This window comes from Colossoma macropomum, unplaced genomic scaffold (genome assembly GCF_904425465.1).
Source record: "Colossoma macropomum unplaced genomic scaffold, Colossoma_macropomum, whole genome shotgun sequence".
Classification (NCBI taxonomy): Eukaryota; Metazoa; Chordata; class Actinopteri; order Characiformes; family Serrasalmidae; genus Colossoma; species Colossoma macropomum.
Window position 1 is genome coordinate 1,749,643 of NW_023495007.1, and position 18,153 is coordinate 1,767,795.

The 18,153-nt window shown below is 40.9% G+C and overlaps 2 protein-coding genes across 2 annotated transcripts; one reads left to right on the forward strand and one right to left on the reverse strand.

Moving 5' to 3' along the window:
* Window positions 1–1,217: 1,217 nt before the first annotated feature.
* Window positions 1,218–2,222, forward strand: LOC118800885 (olfactory receptor 1496-like). Its single transcript, XM_036561048.1, has one exon. It carries the CDS (start codon window positions 1,218–1,220, stop codon window positions 2,220–2,222), a length of 1,005 nt encoding a protein of 334 aa, XP_036416941.1.
* A 12,120-nt stretch (window positions 2,223–14,342) lies between these two features.
* On the reverse strand, window positions 14,343–15,443 carry LOC118800837 (uncharacterized protein F54H12.2-like). The gene has a single exon (XM_036560980.1). It carries the CDS (start codon window positions 15,441–15,443, stop codon window positions 14,343–14,345), a length of 1,101 nt encoding a protein of 366 aa, XP_036416873.1.
* Between the last annotated feature and the right edge of the window lie 2,710 nt (window positions 15,444–18,153).

Here is an 18,153-nt window from a genome sequence, read left to right on the forward strand (position 1 = left end):
ATTGGAGGAGTGCTGGGCTGGGCATTTCTTCCTGCCTGTTTAAATGTCTGTTCAATATAAAAGAAGATTTGCCTGACTACACAATGTTTTTTTGTGTCTTCCTCTAGAGTATGTTCATGTTAATTTGTCCAATTACTTTTGAACCCCTAAAAAGGAGGTGGTTAAAATCTCTACACTGCTTATCCAATCTCGATGTAACTCCAATATGCTGTGGTAGAAACAACAAGAACTTTGTCACTGTCTAAAAATGTGATTATAGCTAGCCAGCCTAGTTTAGAGGTTCTTGACCACCAAGCTGTTGCACAGCCAATGCAGAGCCAAAAAAGAGCAACATACAGGTTCCCAACCCTAGTCCGGATGAAGCCCGTGTCCTGCACATTGTTGTATTTTTATATTGTTAAACAACCACTTAAACTGAGGAATGGCTTGTTAATTAGCTGATGAGTTAAATCAGGTGTTTTGGGGGCAGTGATAAATGTGCAAACCAGGAGAGTACTCCATGACCAGTGTTGGTGACCACTGCACTAATAAATAAACAAAACAGAAATTTACAAGCAACTTCATGAGCAGACATCTTTATTGTGGCATGTTTCAGTTAAATAGATTATGTAGTGCCTAGAACACAACTGAAGTCAACACAGATAGATTGATAGTTATCTAATGTCACCCCAAACATTCACAGGTAATTTTACCCTGGAGCTTTCAAAACAACAACGATCCCTCTAAGATTGTTAGGGGACTCTGACTGGACAGTGGACCTTTCAGTGCCACACATTTCCTGCCCACTTTTACTGGAAATGCAATAAATTTTTTAATGGTCAGGCTGATTGCTTAATTTGTTATCTGACTCATTTCATTACAAATGTGGCTGCAGAGATCTATGTGGAGACTTGTTTTTCTTTGTCTCTTTAGAGTTCTACTGAGGAGCAGTGCTGTAGGGAATGATACCACCAGAGACCAAACAACAAATATAAGTGATCTTCACAGATATGCTGCCATTCTTTCTCAAAGGCAGAAGGTACAGTATCAATAGTGCAAATGATACACGAGAATTGTGATTTCATTCCTCTTCTACAACTTTTTTCATTAATATTATAAAGAAATGATGTTATTTATACATGTATTTAAACAAAAAATGAATATGAGGTGTTCCAGCAAATATCTAATTTATGTTAATTAACGCAAACCATTTCTTCTAACAGGTGTTTTGAAGCCAGATGTCTGCTGACTTGACTTCCATGCAGTCAGTTTCATCACCAAATGCAACATTTATTCGTCCCTCCAGCTTTTACATCATTGGACTTTACAATGTCCCACATGCAAAGTACTACTATGTGTTTCTGTGCTTTGTGTATGCAGTGACTGTTTTGGGGAATTTATTTATAATGGGCACCATATACCTGGCACGCAGCTTACACACTGCTAAGTACATAGCTGTCTTCAACCTGGCCTTGTCTGATCTGTGTGGAAGCTCTGCTCTCATTCCAAAGATTCTGGACATGTTTCTGTTTGAGAATCAGTACATATCTTATGAAGCCTGTCTAGCAAACATGTTTTTTGTTTATGTCTTTATGACCCTGCAGTCTCTTACTCTGCTTGCTATGGCCTATGACAGGCTAATTGCTATATGTTTTCCACTGAGGTATCATGCAATTCTCACCAACACTGCAATGACTTTAATCATCTGTGTTATGTGGATTTTCTCTCTGAGTGTCATTACTCTGATGGTAGCTCTAATTACCAGATTGTCTTTCTGTAGATCTACTGCAGTTGACAGCTATTTCTGTGATCATGGTCTCTTTTACCTAGCTTGTAATGATTACTCCATGAATTTCATAATTGGCAATGTCTTAACTGCTGCACTGCTTTACATTCCACTGATACTAATAGCTCTCTCATATGTTTGTATTGGTTTTGCATTACAGAAGATCTCACATGGAGCTGAGCAAATCAAAGCTATGAAAACATGCACCTCCCATGTCATATTAGTGGCCATGTTTTATGTACCAATTATTAGTGTTTATACTGTAGGTTTTATACCTATGAGTACAAATGTCAGAATAATTAATGTTGCTTTGACACAAACAATTCCATCCATGTTAAACCCCATAATATATACACTAAAAACAGAGGAGGTATTACAGGCTATTAAAGTACTCTACAAACGAACCAAGGTGAACCCTGCAATGGAGAGAGCTGTGAAAAAGACTGCAAGGAATTGAAATAACACACTAACTGAAAAAAATGCCTTTTGAGAGAAATAATTATGAAAATTTCAGTTGTGTTTAATTATTACTGTTTTGTTTATTAAAATAGGTTTAGCCAGACAAAGTCTATGGATTTGGGCAAGATAAATTTCATTAACATTACCAGTTTCTATTTTGGTCGTCATAGTCATACAACAGTTTGTTTGTATGTAATACAGTAAGATTATATCACGTATATGTAGTAGGCCACAGTAAACTTCTTTCTGACTGATTTTACTTGCCACTGTACATACATACTCATTAACTCTTGCCTTACAGCACCCAGTGACATATGTGACCTTGTGAAATTATGTTATTTTTGGCCCAAAACCACAGTTTGGGGTTCACACCTTGCTGTAAAGAGGAAATTTCAGCTTGTGGGTGATGCCAATATTATCTTTGTGTTCCATGTATTAAACAAAACACATTTATTAAAATGTGAACAGTTAAACCTTGTGTTTAAGAGAAGACCCTAGATTGCAATAAATTTTTAGACAATACCAAACAACATCAGGCACAAAGCTTAAGATTTATTTTGCATGGTTTCCTGTTTCTAGAAAAGACACAGCTCTGTTATTCTGTAAAATAATTATTACAAAGAAGAAATGTAACAGTAGCTTATTTATGCTACAAAAAGAGCTTAAGTAACACACATTTGAAACTAGCAGCAAAATCATTTATTTTTATATTTATCTTTGAGTGGATTCTTTTTTCTGAGCAAAAAGAGCTTAACTGAGCAAAACTGAGCAAAACTGTTCGATTGTACGACCCTGCATTGACATTTCAATTTTTCCTGCCCTCTTGTTTTGACTGGTTACTTTGTGAAAAGTGACACCTGATGAGCAGGGCTTTTCCAGCTGAAGTTGAATGTTTTCCAACTAAGAAAAAGGTGCCTAAATGAGCGGAGCTTGTAGAATCTGCTTCCTGTCGTAGGACACAATGCCACTGGTATGCAACTTGCATGTGGCATGAAATTTTCCTTCTGTTCTCTTCACCAGTGCCTCTCCACTTCAGGGGCATGTCTGTCTACAACACAGGATAGCAAGTTTAACTATTACCCAATCGTAGATTTCAAATACATTTCAAATAAATTCTCTTCTCAAGTGGGTCAACTCTTGTAAACTTATTTTATTTTATTTTTTGCAACTGCCAATTTGAAAAAGCTAATAGCAGCATTTATTTATTTTCCTTCTATGTCATTACGTGTGGCTGGCTATCCCACAATCTCTGGTGAATTTTTTTTTTGCTGCTACCTATAGAAAACGAACGTGGGTGAAATTTTGGATGACAAATTCCGTTAAGAATGACCAATCATTATATAACAGGACTCCTTTTCAGTTGGTAGAAGCAAAAATGCATGAAACTGCAAATTACATGCACCAAGCCATGCAGCACTTACTCATCAGACAAAAGCAACTGTGTATGTGCCTGCATAGACGGTTAATAACAGCTGTGCCTGGGCTCCCCACTTTGTACAATGTAAACCTAATGAATACAAAGACAAAGCATCTGACATTGTTGGTGTTCCTGGTGAGTCACAAAACAGTACTGAATCACAATTATAGAAGGCTAATGCATTTTTTTGTTGTTGGTTGATAGCTTATATAGCCAGCCAACATACACTACACTATACTGAGCTTTTTAAGATTTCTGAACAAGCTGTGAAGCTGTGGGTCCTTCCTCCCATTACCATTTCACTCAGTCACTTTGTTAGTCACTGCTATGGACAATAACACTAAGTCACTTTAAAATGTATATATTCTTCACAGATTAACCCTTGTTTAATATAAATATATTTGTACATAGCAGAGAGTTTTTTTCTTACATAGGTCCCTCCAGTCTCTATATTTTGTGTATATTTATTATATTTCACTTTTGGTATTTTCTTTTGTATTTTTTTTTTCTTTGCATTTCAATGCATGAATGTCCTGACAGTAGTGCAAAAGACAAATAAACTTAAAACTTGATGAAAGAGTATGATCTTAAGAACACCATACACACAATGAAGTACAGAGATGATATAGGGAATGAACCATAATCTTCAGAAAAATTAGGATCTTCTCGTTGTATACATCTCAGAGCTGTGACTACCAACACATACATGTGAAGAGGATCTATGCAATGGAAATCTATTAACCGCTTAAATGGGAGGGCTCGCGATTGGGGTCAATGTTTTATTACACACTTCTGTAACCTGAGAATAGCTCTGCCAGTTTGCACCTGTAGTTACTGTATAATAAACCTTACTGTATAAGCCTGGGATTTTAAGTCCTTGAAAAAAAAATGTCAAAAAACGTGTTTCTCCTCACATTTAATTAAATCTATTGCAACAATTTGCCCAATGGAATTTGTAGTCAACAATTTTTAAATTTCAGCCTATCTTGCCAGCACCCTTGACTTTAAGACACATCTTCTAATACTATTTTCTGGGTTGCACCAGTTCATTTGAGACTAGTGTTGAAGATGTCATATTCACCCTTTGTTTAAAGCCTTCATGTCAGCAAGATCTTGTATCATCTGGCAAAATAAGAGAGAAAAACTAGCAGAGCACCTTGTAAGGAGAACAATGAACAAGTTAACTCTGTTTATAAGTTCATAGTTAATAAGAGGACTTCTTAGCTATAATTCAAAGTCCAGCTCAATGCCTTGGGTTCAATTTGATTCGCCTCATCCAGGCATGATTACTGCAGGACCTGTTGAATTTAAACATTACTAAAATAAAACCTGTCTGGCAATGTAAAGCAGGCTAGAAGGTCTCAAAAAGCAGCACACAATTCCATGTTCTAAAATGTTTCAAATACAGATGCGAAACAAATTCATTGAAATCTATTGGTCTGAAAAGGGTTACAAATCCATTGCTAAGGCTCTGGGACTCTGAGAGCCATTATCCACAAATGGAGAAGATTTGGAATAGCCCCAGACCATCACACTACCACCACCATGTTTGAGTGTTAGTATGATGTTCTTATGGTGGAATTGTGATGGTCTGGGGCTGCTTTGCTTCTGCAGGACCTGAACAACTTGTCATAATTGATGGAACCAAGATGTCTGCCCCCTATCAGCAAATTCTGAATGAAAATGTCTGTTCGTCAGTTTCTGACCTAAAGTTCAAGCACATTTGAGTTATGCAGCAGGGCAACAATCAAAAGCATACAAGTCAACTTCCAAATGGCTGAAAAGAAACAAAATTAGGGTTTTGGAGTAGCTGAGTCAAAGTCCTTGAATCTCTTTGAGATGCTGTGACAAGATTCTAAACGTGCAGTTCATGCTCAAAAACCGTCCATTGTAGCCAAATGAAAACAATTCTGCAAAGAAGAGTGGGCCATAATTTCTTCACAGCGATATAAAAGACTAATTGCAAGTTACTGCAAACATTGTGACAAATTAGCAAAAACAGAGAAATCATGTGAGAGGCAAACACTTTTTTCCCAGCACTGTATTCATTTTTACGTTGTGAAGACTGTGCCTTTGAAATTTTCTGACAGATTCTTCTGAGAAACCGTTGTATCTCCACATCTTCAAAAAACTTTGTCATAACATAGAATAAGTTGTTGCCTCCATTCCTTTCTCACACCTGGGCAGGGTTATGGCTACAAAAGGCACAGGACTCCTTTGATAGGACAGTTCACCTCAGTTCCTTTGTAAAGAATGGTGTCTGGTATGAGCACTTAAAAAAACCTGCCATTTTTAATTCAGTGTCCAGAAATATTGCGCCACCTTCCCTGTATGTCAGAGAACCTGTGATAGATATAACAGAGCTCTCCTCTAGTCACTGCCACTGATCACCACTCCCTTTCAGAATATTGCCTTTCAGTGCATTGGAAAGTAGTTCTAGATAGTTGTACATCCTGGTCATCTGGAATTTTGCAACTTGGTATCCAGAGGATTTACCAAGGATTGTCCAGTTTATTCAGGAGATGCAGGACTGGAAAGAAAAAAAGGGGGAGAAGGTACGGTAAAATTTGAAGTCCCCAGAGCACTGAAGAGGTGGTCTGACCATCATGCCTGGCACCGTGATTTAAACCTGGTCACAATGTTCCTGAGAGTTCCAGGCAGAGGTGAGTCATCTGGAGGAAAACCAAAGAAAAACACTGCATCAGATCTTTGACAAGTTTCCACCCCTTTTAAACAGAAGCCCAGAAATGCTCATCTCCCAGAGCAGGGTTTCTCAACATGTGGGCTTTAGACCACCAGTGGGCCGTGAAGTACCTTTTAGTAGTCCGTGGACCTGTACACAGGGGGAGACAGTCGTTCTTAGTGATGTATAAAATAAAAATAAAATATCACAGTTGCAGGCTAATTAGACGTCATTAGTTTGAGCAGCCACGGGTACGCAGTGCGGAGTTAGCCAGAGATGGAGCGGTTCCTCGGGGTGTCTCTCCTACCTTGTTTGTTGTAGACATATCAAACTCTTTTTTTTAGTCTGCTCCATTTTGATGCATGTGAACACACGTATTCAGGTCTGCATCAGATGCCAGTTTGGCAAAACCCATGTGTCTTGGTCCACTTCCAACCGAACCCTGTTGAGTTCACTGCTGGTGGGATGCATTTTATGATCAAACAAAGGAATTCATCAGTAGATCCGGCTTTCCCCTGTATCTAGGAGCTTGTCAGCCCTGTACTGTCAGCATAATCTAACTGTTTGAACTTCTGACTCTTTACAGATTCTCATTGCTGTCATATCATTCCTGCAGCTCTAGCTGCTGTTAAAAACGACAGATGAGAATAATATTGAAGATCTGCGTTTGATTTTTGAACAACCATCAGCGACCTGAGTTAAACTCAAATTTATAGGCTACTGACAAAGAAGCAGATATCATGTAAGGATCAGTATTATTATTGTTGATTGTTATGACGCTAATCCAAAAGCCCACTGAGTGGAGTGTGGTTTATTTCAAATGAGGCACAAAAACCCCCAAAACTAAGGAGGCATCTCGAGAGCAAACATCTATTCCTATGGGAGCCAGAAGAGCTTTGCAAAATTTCCATTTTCTGGAGTTTATATTTTTCATAAAAAAAATTATCTTGACTATTATTCACGTGAATGCAGGATACACAGAGTAAAAACAGAAATGCACCATGTCACAAAATCTACCTTGGGTCTGATGAAGTTATAATAACAGAGATGTATAGCACCATGTGGCACTGGAGGGGCTGATGTAGTTATAATAACAGGGCCAGGGTGGTCCTATGCCCCTTTCTTTCATTTTGCTGGACTACCCAGCAGGTCAGCCTACGAAGGTCTGTCTAAGTGTGTCACTGGGCTTATTTAAGATCAACTGCACCCTGTCTTGGTGGTCAGCAAGAGTAGCTGGTAGCAGTTTGGGCAGGACCTGAAAAGAGAGCTGTCAAGCTGGACAGTTTTGATGGCAGCTCTTGCAGTGTTCACAAATCCAAAGTAGTTATTAACCCCGTAAATGTCAAAATGATTTATGAGTTATGCGTGACGTGAAATATGTATTTTCCCAGGGGGTTGATGTGTATAAAAATGTAAACATCAGTTATATGACGTCACGTGTGAAAATTGCAACTAATTTTCCCAGGAGGTGATGTGTGTAAAAACTGTGAACAACTATTGTAGGTTGTAAAGAATTTTTGTTTTTTTTCCGGTGATAAAATGTTCAATTTTCCCCAGGGTGCGTGTTGGGAGGGGTGGCAAGCGTGAGCAAATTTTCCCCCTCTTGAGAAGTGTTAATGAAAAAAATGATGTGAATTTTGTGTAAAAGTTTAAAGGGGTGTGATAAACGGAGGTGTAAACTTTCTAAACGTCGAAGATCCGGTCGATTTGTTTGAACTTGAAACTTTAGTGGACAGAACTTTTCGCTGCGACTTCATTCAATAGAATGAGTGTCGCTCAGCAAAACGATACAGGAATATTGACCGAAGCTGAGGATGGATTACCGTCGCAGAACGAATGGGATTTATCGGATTTTACCTCACACGCTGACGATGGAGCGAATCAGGATGTTTTTATGCAGCATATCAACGCATCGACTTTGGGGGAGTTACCACCGCAGAGCGAAGGACACGCGTCACACGTTAACGATGGAGCAAATGGGAGCGCTTCGACGGGGTGTGAACGGAGGTGTCAGGCGGCAGACCCTGAAATTCACGCAGAAGACCTTTCGATCAGCAGGCCCTCCACAAGCGGGGAGGGGGATGGGGTGAGGGAGAGACACAGACCCATGTTTAATCACAGTGAATACAATTATCAAATAAATTTATCGGATCTAGGTACAGGTCTGAATTTAATTCAGTTCACGCAGGCTCTACACAATCGAGTAGATCGTTTGTTACAAAAAGCCAGACAGGTTTCACAAGGGGGTGACATTATACAAATAAGTTTGAAAGGTGAAAGCCTGTTCTCGCCCGTGATATTTCAAACTAACGCAGAGGAGCTGAACGCTGAACATTTTCTGAATTACGTAGAATCGGTTGTTCAATCAAATAAAAAACTGTTAAGCGACAAATCACTCACACTGAACGTTCAGATAGTGAGAAACTTTCGAGGCGGAATAGGTTATTCCAGAATGATAAACAGTATTTTGTCATCGGAAATACTTACAAAAAAAAGTAGGCATTTAGTTATATTTTTAAACGCTTACCAAAATTCCTGCTTCGCGTGTAGTTTGACGGGTGTGATGAAACCGGGTTTGACCCAAAGCGAATGTCAAAAGGAAGCTCTATTACTTTTAAATCGGTTAAATATTTCACCGGAACATTTAGTTTCATTTAACGACGTGACTTTATTCGAACAGTTTTTAAACGTCAAAATTGTGATTCTTTACAGAGTAAACAACGGCGGTTCGTTTCAGACTTTCCAAACGCATGAACAGCCGCACGAGAAGACCTATTACCTTCTTTTGCTAAACAATCATTATTATGGTATTTTAAATTTAAAAGGTTTTCTCGGTGTTAAACATGTGTGCAAAGCCTGTCACAAGCCGTATTCGCACAGTAAATACACGCACCGCTGCGATTTTATGTGTAACGTGTGTCAGAGGGTTTGTTTAAAAACCGAGAACGTTTTGAGGTGCGCGGAGTGTCTTAGATTCTGCAGGTCACAGGATTGTTTTTCACACCACAAACGAATGGGATATTGTGAGAAGGTTAAATGGTGTGAAAACTGTAATCGCTCATACATAGTGACGACCAAACACCACAAGTGTCCCCGGACCACGTGTAACATTTGCAAGTCGCCTTTAGCCGAGAAAGAGGACCCCTCTAAACACCAATGTTTTATCAGACCCACTTTGCCGAGGCCGCAAACGCAGAAATATGTATTTTTTGACATAGAGTCCCGTTTTACGGAAAAAAACGAGCACGCGGCGATACATATACACACCGCCACGTACGAAGGTCGACATTGGTGCGCCACGGGTCACGACTGCATAGCAAAGTTTTTTAAACGTTTTAGAAAAAAGAGATACAAAAAGTATACATTTATCGCTCACAACAGCAGCGGTTATGATTCGTATTTTATGCTAAATTACCTAACAAAGAACAAAATAGTACCGCATCTCATTACTCAAGGAAATAAAATCTTATGCATGACCGATATTTTTTTCAAACAACGTTACATAGACAGCCTGAGCTTCTTCCAAACAAAACTGGCTGATTTACCCAAAAGTTTTGGTTTTGAAAATGAGAAAAAGGGTTATTTTCCTCATTATTTTCACACAAAAGATAATTTGTGTTATGTTGGACGTTACCCGAAACCTGATATGTACGGATATTCACAAATGGCTCCTACGGAGCGGACTGAATTTATAAACTGGTACGATTCTGTAAAAAACGGTGTGTTTAATTTTAAAAAGGAACTGTACCAATATTGTAAGAATGGTGTGGTTATTTTAAGAAAAGCCTGCATGATATTCAGAGAACGAGTGCTGTCCATGGCCAACGTGGACCCGTTTCAACACGTCACCATAGCCAGCGCCGCGCTAAGCCTGTACAGAACAAACTTTTTGCCGGATAGGTGTCTGGCGTTAACGGGGCCGCGTTATTTTATGAAAAAAAAAGCAAAAGTTTTTCAAATTGCAGTATACAGTGGTTAGAGTTTGTCAAGTTCAAGGAGAACGTTTTTATCCAACACGCGCTGAACGTGGGGGAAAAGAAAGTCGGATCTATTTTTGTGGACGGGTTTTGCGAACGGACCAACACCGTGTTTGAATTTCTGGGCTGCGTGTTTCACGGGTGTCCGAAATGTTCGGACCCTAACGCCGAAAACCCTCTGACCGGTGAGTTACAAAGTGAACTTTATCAGCGCACCACGGAACGGTTGGAATATCTGAAATCCTTGGGATATAACGTTAGGATCATGTGGGAACATACGTGAATTAAGCTGAAAGCGGACAACGGGGAGCTAAAGAAATTTTTGAAAAGCTGTGATTTTCCGGAGAAAATGAACCCGAGAGCTCTGTACGGCGGACGGACCAACGCCATCCGTTTGCTGCACAAAACCGCCCCGGACGAAAAAAAACATTACTTGGACTTTACGAGTTTATATCCTTACTGCAACAAGCGTATGGCCTACCCCATTGGACACCCGACGGTGATTGTGACCGATTTAAAGACATCAGAGAGTACTTTGGCATCGCCAGAGTCAAAATCTACCCCCCAAGAAATCTTTTCCATCCCGTGTTGCCTTTTAGATGTGATAAACTAAACAAATTAGTTTTCACCCTTTGTAGAACCTGTGCGGAGGAGGAGGCCGGGGACGCGTGTCGACATTCGGAAGAAGAGAGAGCCATAACGGGTGTTTATTGCACGGAGGAGATCAAAAGGAGTTTAAACCACGGCTACACGATCGGGAAAGTGTACGAGGTTTGGCACTTTGAGCAAAACTCCTGCGATTTGTTCGCAGGATACATCGATTTACATTTGAAAAACAGCGGCTTTCCTCCGGGCGTGAACACCGACGCTGAGAAAAATGACTATTTGTTTAAGTTTAAGCGACACGAAGGTGTCGAACTGGATGTGTCAAAAATCGGATTTAACCCCGCTCAGAGGAGTATTAGCAAACTGTTTCTGAACGCTCTCTGGGGGAAATTTGGACAGAGAACGAATCGGATGAACACGGAATTAATAACGGAGCCTCGTGACTTTTTAGAACTGATGTTTTGCAAACATAAACGCATTTCTTATTTTACTTTTATTAATGACGACATTGCTTTGGTCCAGTGGCAGTACGAAAAGGATTATTTGGAAAAACCGTGGTTTCTAACGTATTTGTAGCCGTTTTCACGGCGGCTTACGGACGATTAAAACTGTACGATGTGCTAGAAAAATTACAAAAGAGGGTGTTATATTTTGATACGGATTCTGTCATGTTCACGGCGAAACCGGGGGAATACACTCCTCCCACGGGGTTTTATCTCGGTGATCTGTCGAATCAGCTAACGGATGGAGATTATATCAAGGAATTTGTGTCTACAGGACCCAAAAGCTATTGTTTCGTCACAGCCGGCGGGCACGTTTCTCTGAAGGTCAAGGGGTTTACAGTTAATCCGGAGACTTCTAAAATTCTTCATTTTGATTCCTTTAAACGGCTGGTGGAGCAGCACGTTAGCACGGGGCGATCCGACACTCTGCTGACCGAGACCCTTTTAATTCAAAGAAACAAAAAACGCTTGGCTCTGCAGAACGTCAGAGCTCTGAAAAAATTTTCATTAATTTATAACAAGAGAATACTGAAATCCGACTTTACCACGGTGCCTTATGGATTTTGACGTCAGATTAAAGTTGCCGTTTACATGTATTTTGGCCGGACCGAGCCGTTCGGGGAAGACGTGCTTTGTGCAAAGACTTTTGGAAAGTTCTTCCAAAACTCTCAACGGGAAGCCTGGCAAAATCACGTGGTTTTATGAAAACTGGCAAAAAAGTTACGACGAACTACTGGAGCTTATGCCCGACGTGGTTTTCGTTCAAGGAGCACCGAGCAGCCTGCACGACGATGAACTACAAGGACGACAATCAGGAGAAGGAGGAGGAGGAGGAGGAGGAGGAGGGGGAGGGGGTCCTCTGATCGTTCTGGACGATATGATGGACGTTATGAGTCAGTCGGTAGAATTAGAAAGGGCTTTCACGAGATATTCTCACCACAATAATCTTAGCGTGATATATTTGACGCAGAATCTATTTTATAGAGGAAAGAATTCTCGCACCCTTAGTTTAAACGCCTCCTACCTGATACTTTTTAAAAATCCTAGAGACAAGTTACACATTTCAATTTTGGCTAAACAAATGTATCCCGGACAATCGAAATATTTCCTGGAATCGTTCCAGGACGCTACGAGTAAACCTTTCGGTTATTTAATTGTGGATCTTAAAGCCGAAAACCAACTTTTTTTTTTTTTTGAAAGCCAACTTTTGCGGAAATATCTGACTCTGGTCAAACAAAAATCTTTGGAAAAAAAAGAACTGACTTTAAGTTTACCTCCACCTAAAGAAGAAGAAGAAGAAGAAGAAAAACGAGAAAGTAAAACACCGGACGGCTTCTCCACAAAGGTTCTGGAACACTTGCCCGCTCGTTCGAGAAACAAAGCCCGACTGATTATGGACGCGCTGGTAAACGCGTGGACGGCTCGCGGCGAATTCGTGTACAGAGGGGATGTCGTGGAAGGGAGTCATATATTTGATTTGTTAAAAACGGCAACCTCTTATCAGAAGCTGAATTACAAACCCGTCGGGTGGAGCAGTTTCCTTCGCAGCTTGGCGGTCGCCAACGTTCCTTCGGGGGCCTTGGGTAATTCTTCTGTAAGGCGAGAGATGGAAAAATACAAACACATCAAAGGGTCCGTTGATAATTCTTTAACGTTTAGCACGCCTGAGTACGCCCTCGCGGGTTAAAAAAAAAAAGAAATAGAAAAACACACTTTGAACCTCCGGGGTGGATGTCGTATTAATAAATGTTTTCATTCGTATGCTTAAATAACCACATCATTTATATCTGAATCAAAGTATATTTTATGCTTTTTATAATCGTGTCATTTTTTAAACCAACGGATAATGTGAATGTTTGAATCTTTTTTTTACATTTTTATTAAAAACAAAATGTTTTCATTTATATCTGAATCAAAGTACATTTTATGCTTTTTATAATCGTGTCATTTTTAAACCAACGGGTAATGTGTATGTTTGAATCTTTTCACATTTTTATTAAAACCAAAATGCTTTCATTCGTATGCTTAAATAACCACATCATTTATATCTGATTCAAAGTACATTTTATGCTTTTGTTTTTTTCATTAAAACATAGTCTCATATTTTTCAACTCTTTTAATATGTTTTTTTCTTGTGTGTGTGTGTGTTTGAATAAAGTAAACATTTTTTAAAGCGTAGCGATTTTATTGAAATATATAATCACACAGACGTTAAAAGATCATTTTGTAATCATTTATTGATAAAATCACAACGGTAAACACAACTTTGCACGCCGTGTACAATATGACAGTAAGAATCTATCCGCAGCAAACTTTTTACATATTTTTTAACAGAGCGATCATTTTCTCGTAAATCGGTGGAATAAGAATTTAGAACCTGAGAAAACGTAAGACCCTTCATACGCTGTTTTAGAAAATACACGCAATGATGCCCGCAGGCGTCCGACCTATGGTCTTGAACTTGTCTAGTTACACAAAACTCGTCGTGAATTATTTTTTAGAAAAAGCATGATGTAACTGGAGAAAAATTCAGAGACCGGCGGAAACCCGTAGGAATCAAAAAACTCTGCATTTCCATCTGACAGTATTAAAACAGCCAACCAGTGCTGTCCAGGCAGGGTGTGAGGATGTGTATTCACAATAAAACAGGACGGAGGTGTGTGTTTTAACACCCGAGGTAGTTGATCGCAGGCGAATACGCCTCTGAAACCGAGGGTGCATCGCATGGCTTTAGCGATCTGTCTGGTGTCCATTTCTTTTTTAAAATAGTCCATAAGCACTTCACGTTTGTGATTAATTTCTAACATGTTGTCAAAAACCGCAAACACAATGATGTTTATGGTGTTGGGCAAAGGCGCTCGAAACCGGAGGTCCAGTCTAACGTGCCCCGACTGTATTAAGGGAACGTGTTCGCCCGAGCTTTCGTCGGGGGTCAAGTTGAACGCGAATAAACGCGTTGGTCCCTCAACCCTCTGTCCGTAGCCTCGACCAGGCTGAAGTATTCTCGCAGGCAGCGCTGCCTGGGAAAAAGGGGTCGAAAAGGCGTGGACGGGTAGGACACCCCGTCTACGCTCAGATTTAAAGATTCCACGTCGTAATGATGAAAATTAAAAGGATTTCGCGCGTAAGATCCGCTGAAAGCTTCGTTATGAACAAAACCTATAGCGATGAATTTTGGCACTTGGCCCAAAAATAGATTATCCTGGTTTGACACGCGACCCCCCGCCGGCACGCTTAACACTTTCACGTTAACTCGTTCTAACGGGTACCTCGCGTTAGACTGAAGCAAAGCTGACGCGTGCCCCAGTTTCACACTGGGTGACACGTGTATTCTTTTCACGTACAAAAGGGCCGTTAAAATGTGAAGTTTATAGCCCGGGTTCGGATCCGACGACATTAAAACAAACTCGTTTTTATTACGAACTAACTTGATTCTCACGTCGACGGAATTTACAAGAAGCTTTTCCTGAAATGCAAAGTCGTTATGCAAATGTCCCATTAATTCGAACGTTCGGCTCCTTTCGCAATAAGCGCTTCGCCACGTTAACCCCTCATTGTCTCTGTTCGGGTCAGCTTCGTCCATGCGCCCCGCCGTGTCTTTGCGAAACAGCCCCGCTGCAAATTGCGAATTCAGAGTAGGTTCGGAATAGTTAAGCACACACTCCAGAACGGCCCTGGAGGCGTACGTGGAACCGCTTTGAGAAATGAGCTTATCGCCGAGGGACAGGTCGACTTGGCTAAAAAGAGTGGCCGCGGGGTAATTGATCAAACCTACGGCCGCGCCGGCCGCCAGATCGGTTCCGTCCGCGTTGGTAACTTTGCACGTGAGGTACAAAAGCGAACGGTTCAGATCGACGTAGGTGTCCCCCGACCCCGCTATAAAAAATTCCAGGGGGCCGTTTTCGGTAATGGCCGTGATGGGTGGCGTTTCTACATATTTGTAGGATTCTATACTGTGTTGCGTCATAGGGATCGTAAATAGGTCCAGCTCGGACTTCATGCATTCCGCCGAGGCGCTGTGTATGAGAGACATCTTTTAAAATATGTCGGGACCCGCACCGGTTTTCCGCTCGCTCTTTTTTTTCTTCCTATTCCTTAAACGAGAGGCGCGGACGAGCGCACCCGCCAGCTTCCTGTTCAGACTGAGACCTTTTGAAAAAACGCTTTTATTTTTAAAAGGTACGGAACCGCGACGCCCCGGTGGGCGCATGCGTCGATTCGCGCGGCTCAAAACCACCAGGCCTTCCCCCTCCTGCCGCCTTTCCGACGCGTTTCCCAGTAATTTCCCCGCCGCTGCGGAAACCACGTCTTTCGCGATATTTTTAGCAGCGGTCTTGAGGTGCGGTCTGACCAAGTTGAAGCCCGATTTTAGCAGAGGCACCGCCAGTCTAAACAAACCCCGAAAAACGTTGCCGATCCCTCTTCCGTACTGCACGGGCGCTCCGCTGAAACCTTCTAAACCGGACCCCGCGTATAGTAGAGGACGTAGGGGCTAGGGTCGGCGTGATAAGCAGACATTTTTTATCGGATCGGTCTAAAATGTAGCTTCACGATCACTTTTCCAAATTCGAATTTGACGTTTCGGTTTTGATCCGTCTTCAACTCTATTAAAATTTCATCAAACACGTGTTTGCTGACCGGGTTGTAGTGCACCTTGTCAAAGTTTAGCGTGACGAAATCCAGATGCGCTTTGGGTATTTGAACGGTTCGCAAAAGAGGTGCTAAGGTATCGGCTACGATCTGATGTGAAGAAATATCCGAATAAAGAAACAAATAAAACGTTCCGCCTTTAATATGGGCAGGGAATTTAGTTTCGGTCGGGTCAGTCCACTTCTGTTCCTGGAAGCCCAGAATGTGCGCCAACTGTCCGTGCGTTCGAATCCGAATAGGCCATCTGTTCAGCGAGGTCAGTCGTATAATCTCCTCCGGTGTGACCCCTAATTTTACCCGTCTCGTGACCTTATCCAAATATAATTCGACGTGGGTTTTGGTGGTTCTAAAATATTTGTTCATTTCGGTCAAAATGTCAGCGATGTAAGTATAATAACCGCATTTTACTTTAAAAGCCACCTGTTTACTGAGATCCGCCCCTTCGCACACCCAAAAGTCCGTTTCCTGTCGCCCGCCGTCCGCCAGCGTGTACCAACGCGAGGAAATGAAATTTCTGCTCAGCCGACCTCCCAACCGCCCCTGAGGTGAACGGTTTTGGCTAACTTCACCCTGTAGCTGGATATATCGTTTTGAGGGTATAATTTGTCGCTAGCGTTACTCGGCAGAGTGATGAAAAAATCTCTGGTTTCTTCCATGGTGGGGTGGTCCGCGCTTCCGAATAGGGGCTTGCGCCGCTCTCTCACGGGGTTTTTATCGAGCGTCCTGGATAGAATTTTCGTTTACCCAGGAGTCAAATTTTTTATCCCAACCTTTCCATCTCACCTTAAGGAGAACCTCGGATTTAGTTTTTTTCCTAGCCAGTATTTTTTCTACACGATAGACTTTATTTTCAGGTACAATAATTTTCTGCATTTCTTCTTCATAAAAAGAACCTTCTATTATTTCATTATCGAGGTCTTTTAGTTTATACATCGGCGGGTCTCGTTTAATAATTTTATCCACAAAAAAATATTCATCCGTGAAAGACTGTTCGTAACCTTTCGCGAAGACCCTGCGCTCTTTCGAAATCCGAACTGCGTCACCTATTTTAAACTTGGGTCGGGGTAATTCCCCTCTCATTCTTTTCCCGTACAGATGATGAAACACCTGTATCTGATTGCACTCGTTCACTTCTTCGGGACGCATTTGAATAGATCTGTGAAAAGCGCGATTGTAAGCGCTCACTAGTTCCTGAAGCACATCTAAATATCTCAAGGTGTTAAAACCGGTAAAATATCTGAACATCCGCGTTTTGAGGGTTTTGTTAAATCGCTCCACCACAGAGGCTTTCAATTCGCTAGCCGTAGTAAAATGTCTTATTTTATATTTGTTTAAAAGTTTTATAAATGAATGATTACAAAATTCTCGCCCCTTGTCACTTTGAAGGGTGACGGGTTTTCTACCTCGTAAAAGTATTTGTTGAAAGGCCTTCGTTACGCTCTTGGCGTTCTTATTTTCCAACGCTTCCACCCACGCGTATTTTGAAAACACATCTATGCAGGTTAAAATAAACTTTTTCCCATCGTTGTGTTCCGATAGAGAGGATAAATCTGCCAAGTCTAACTGCCATTGTGAATCTCTTTCGGACGCCAGTACGAAACTCCTTTTAAAGTTTATTCTTCGGGGTTTGTGTAGCGTGTAAGTGTCGGAACTTTGTAAAAACCTATCAATTTCATCTTTATTTTTATTAGCCAACCCCACCTCCCTTACGCTTTTGATAAAGGGCTCCCTACCACACAGACCGCCTTCCGACCCGGGTTTATGGTACAACTCTTGCAGCGCCGTCTGAGACATGTCCAAATGGTCGAGGTGTGAAACACGTTAGGGTTTTTATATTTTCTTCTGGGTAAAACACGGTCTAAAATAAAATGTGGAGAAAACAAACTGATGACAGAAAACGACTTCAAAAGGTTTTTATGTTGTTTAAAGGTTTTTATGTGTTTTTTTTTTATTTTTTTGTTAAAAACGGTTTATTTCTTTTATATATTTTTTGGTTGTTAGTATCTAATCTACTGACAAACCGTTAGTTTGAGATATAGGTAAATTAGTTTCAAACTAAATGTGATGAACACTGAAGTATAAAATATGAAACT

What these genes read in the sequence shown, in the direction of transcription:
- LOC118800885 (XM_036561048.1), top strand. Translation starts at nt 1,218, where the DNA reads ATGTCTGCTGACTTGACTTCCATGCAGTCAGTTTCATCACCAAATGCA.
- LOC118800837 (XM_036560980.1), bottom strand. Translation starts at nt 15,443, where the DNA reads ATGTCTCTCATACACAGCGCCTCGGCGGAATGCATGAAGTCCGAGCTG.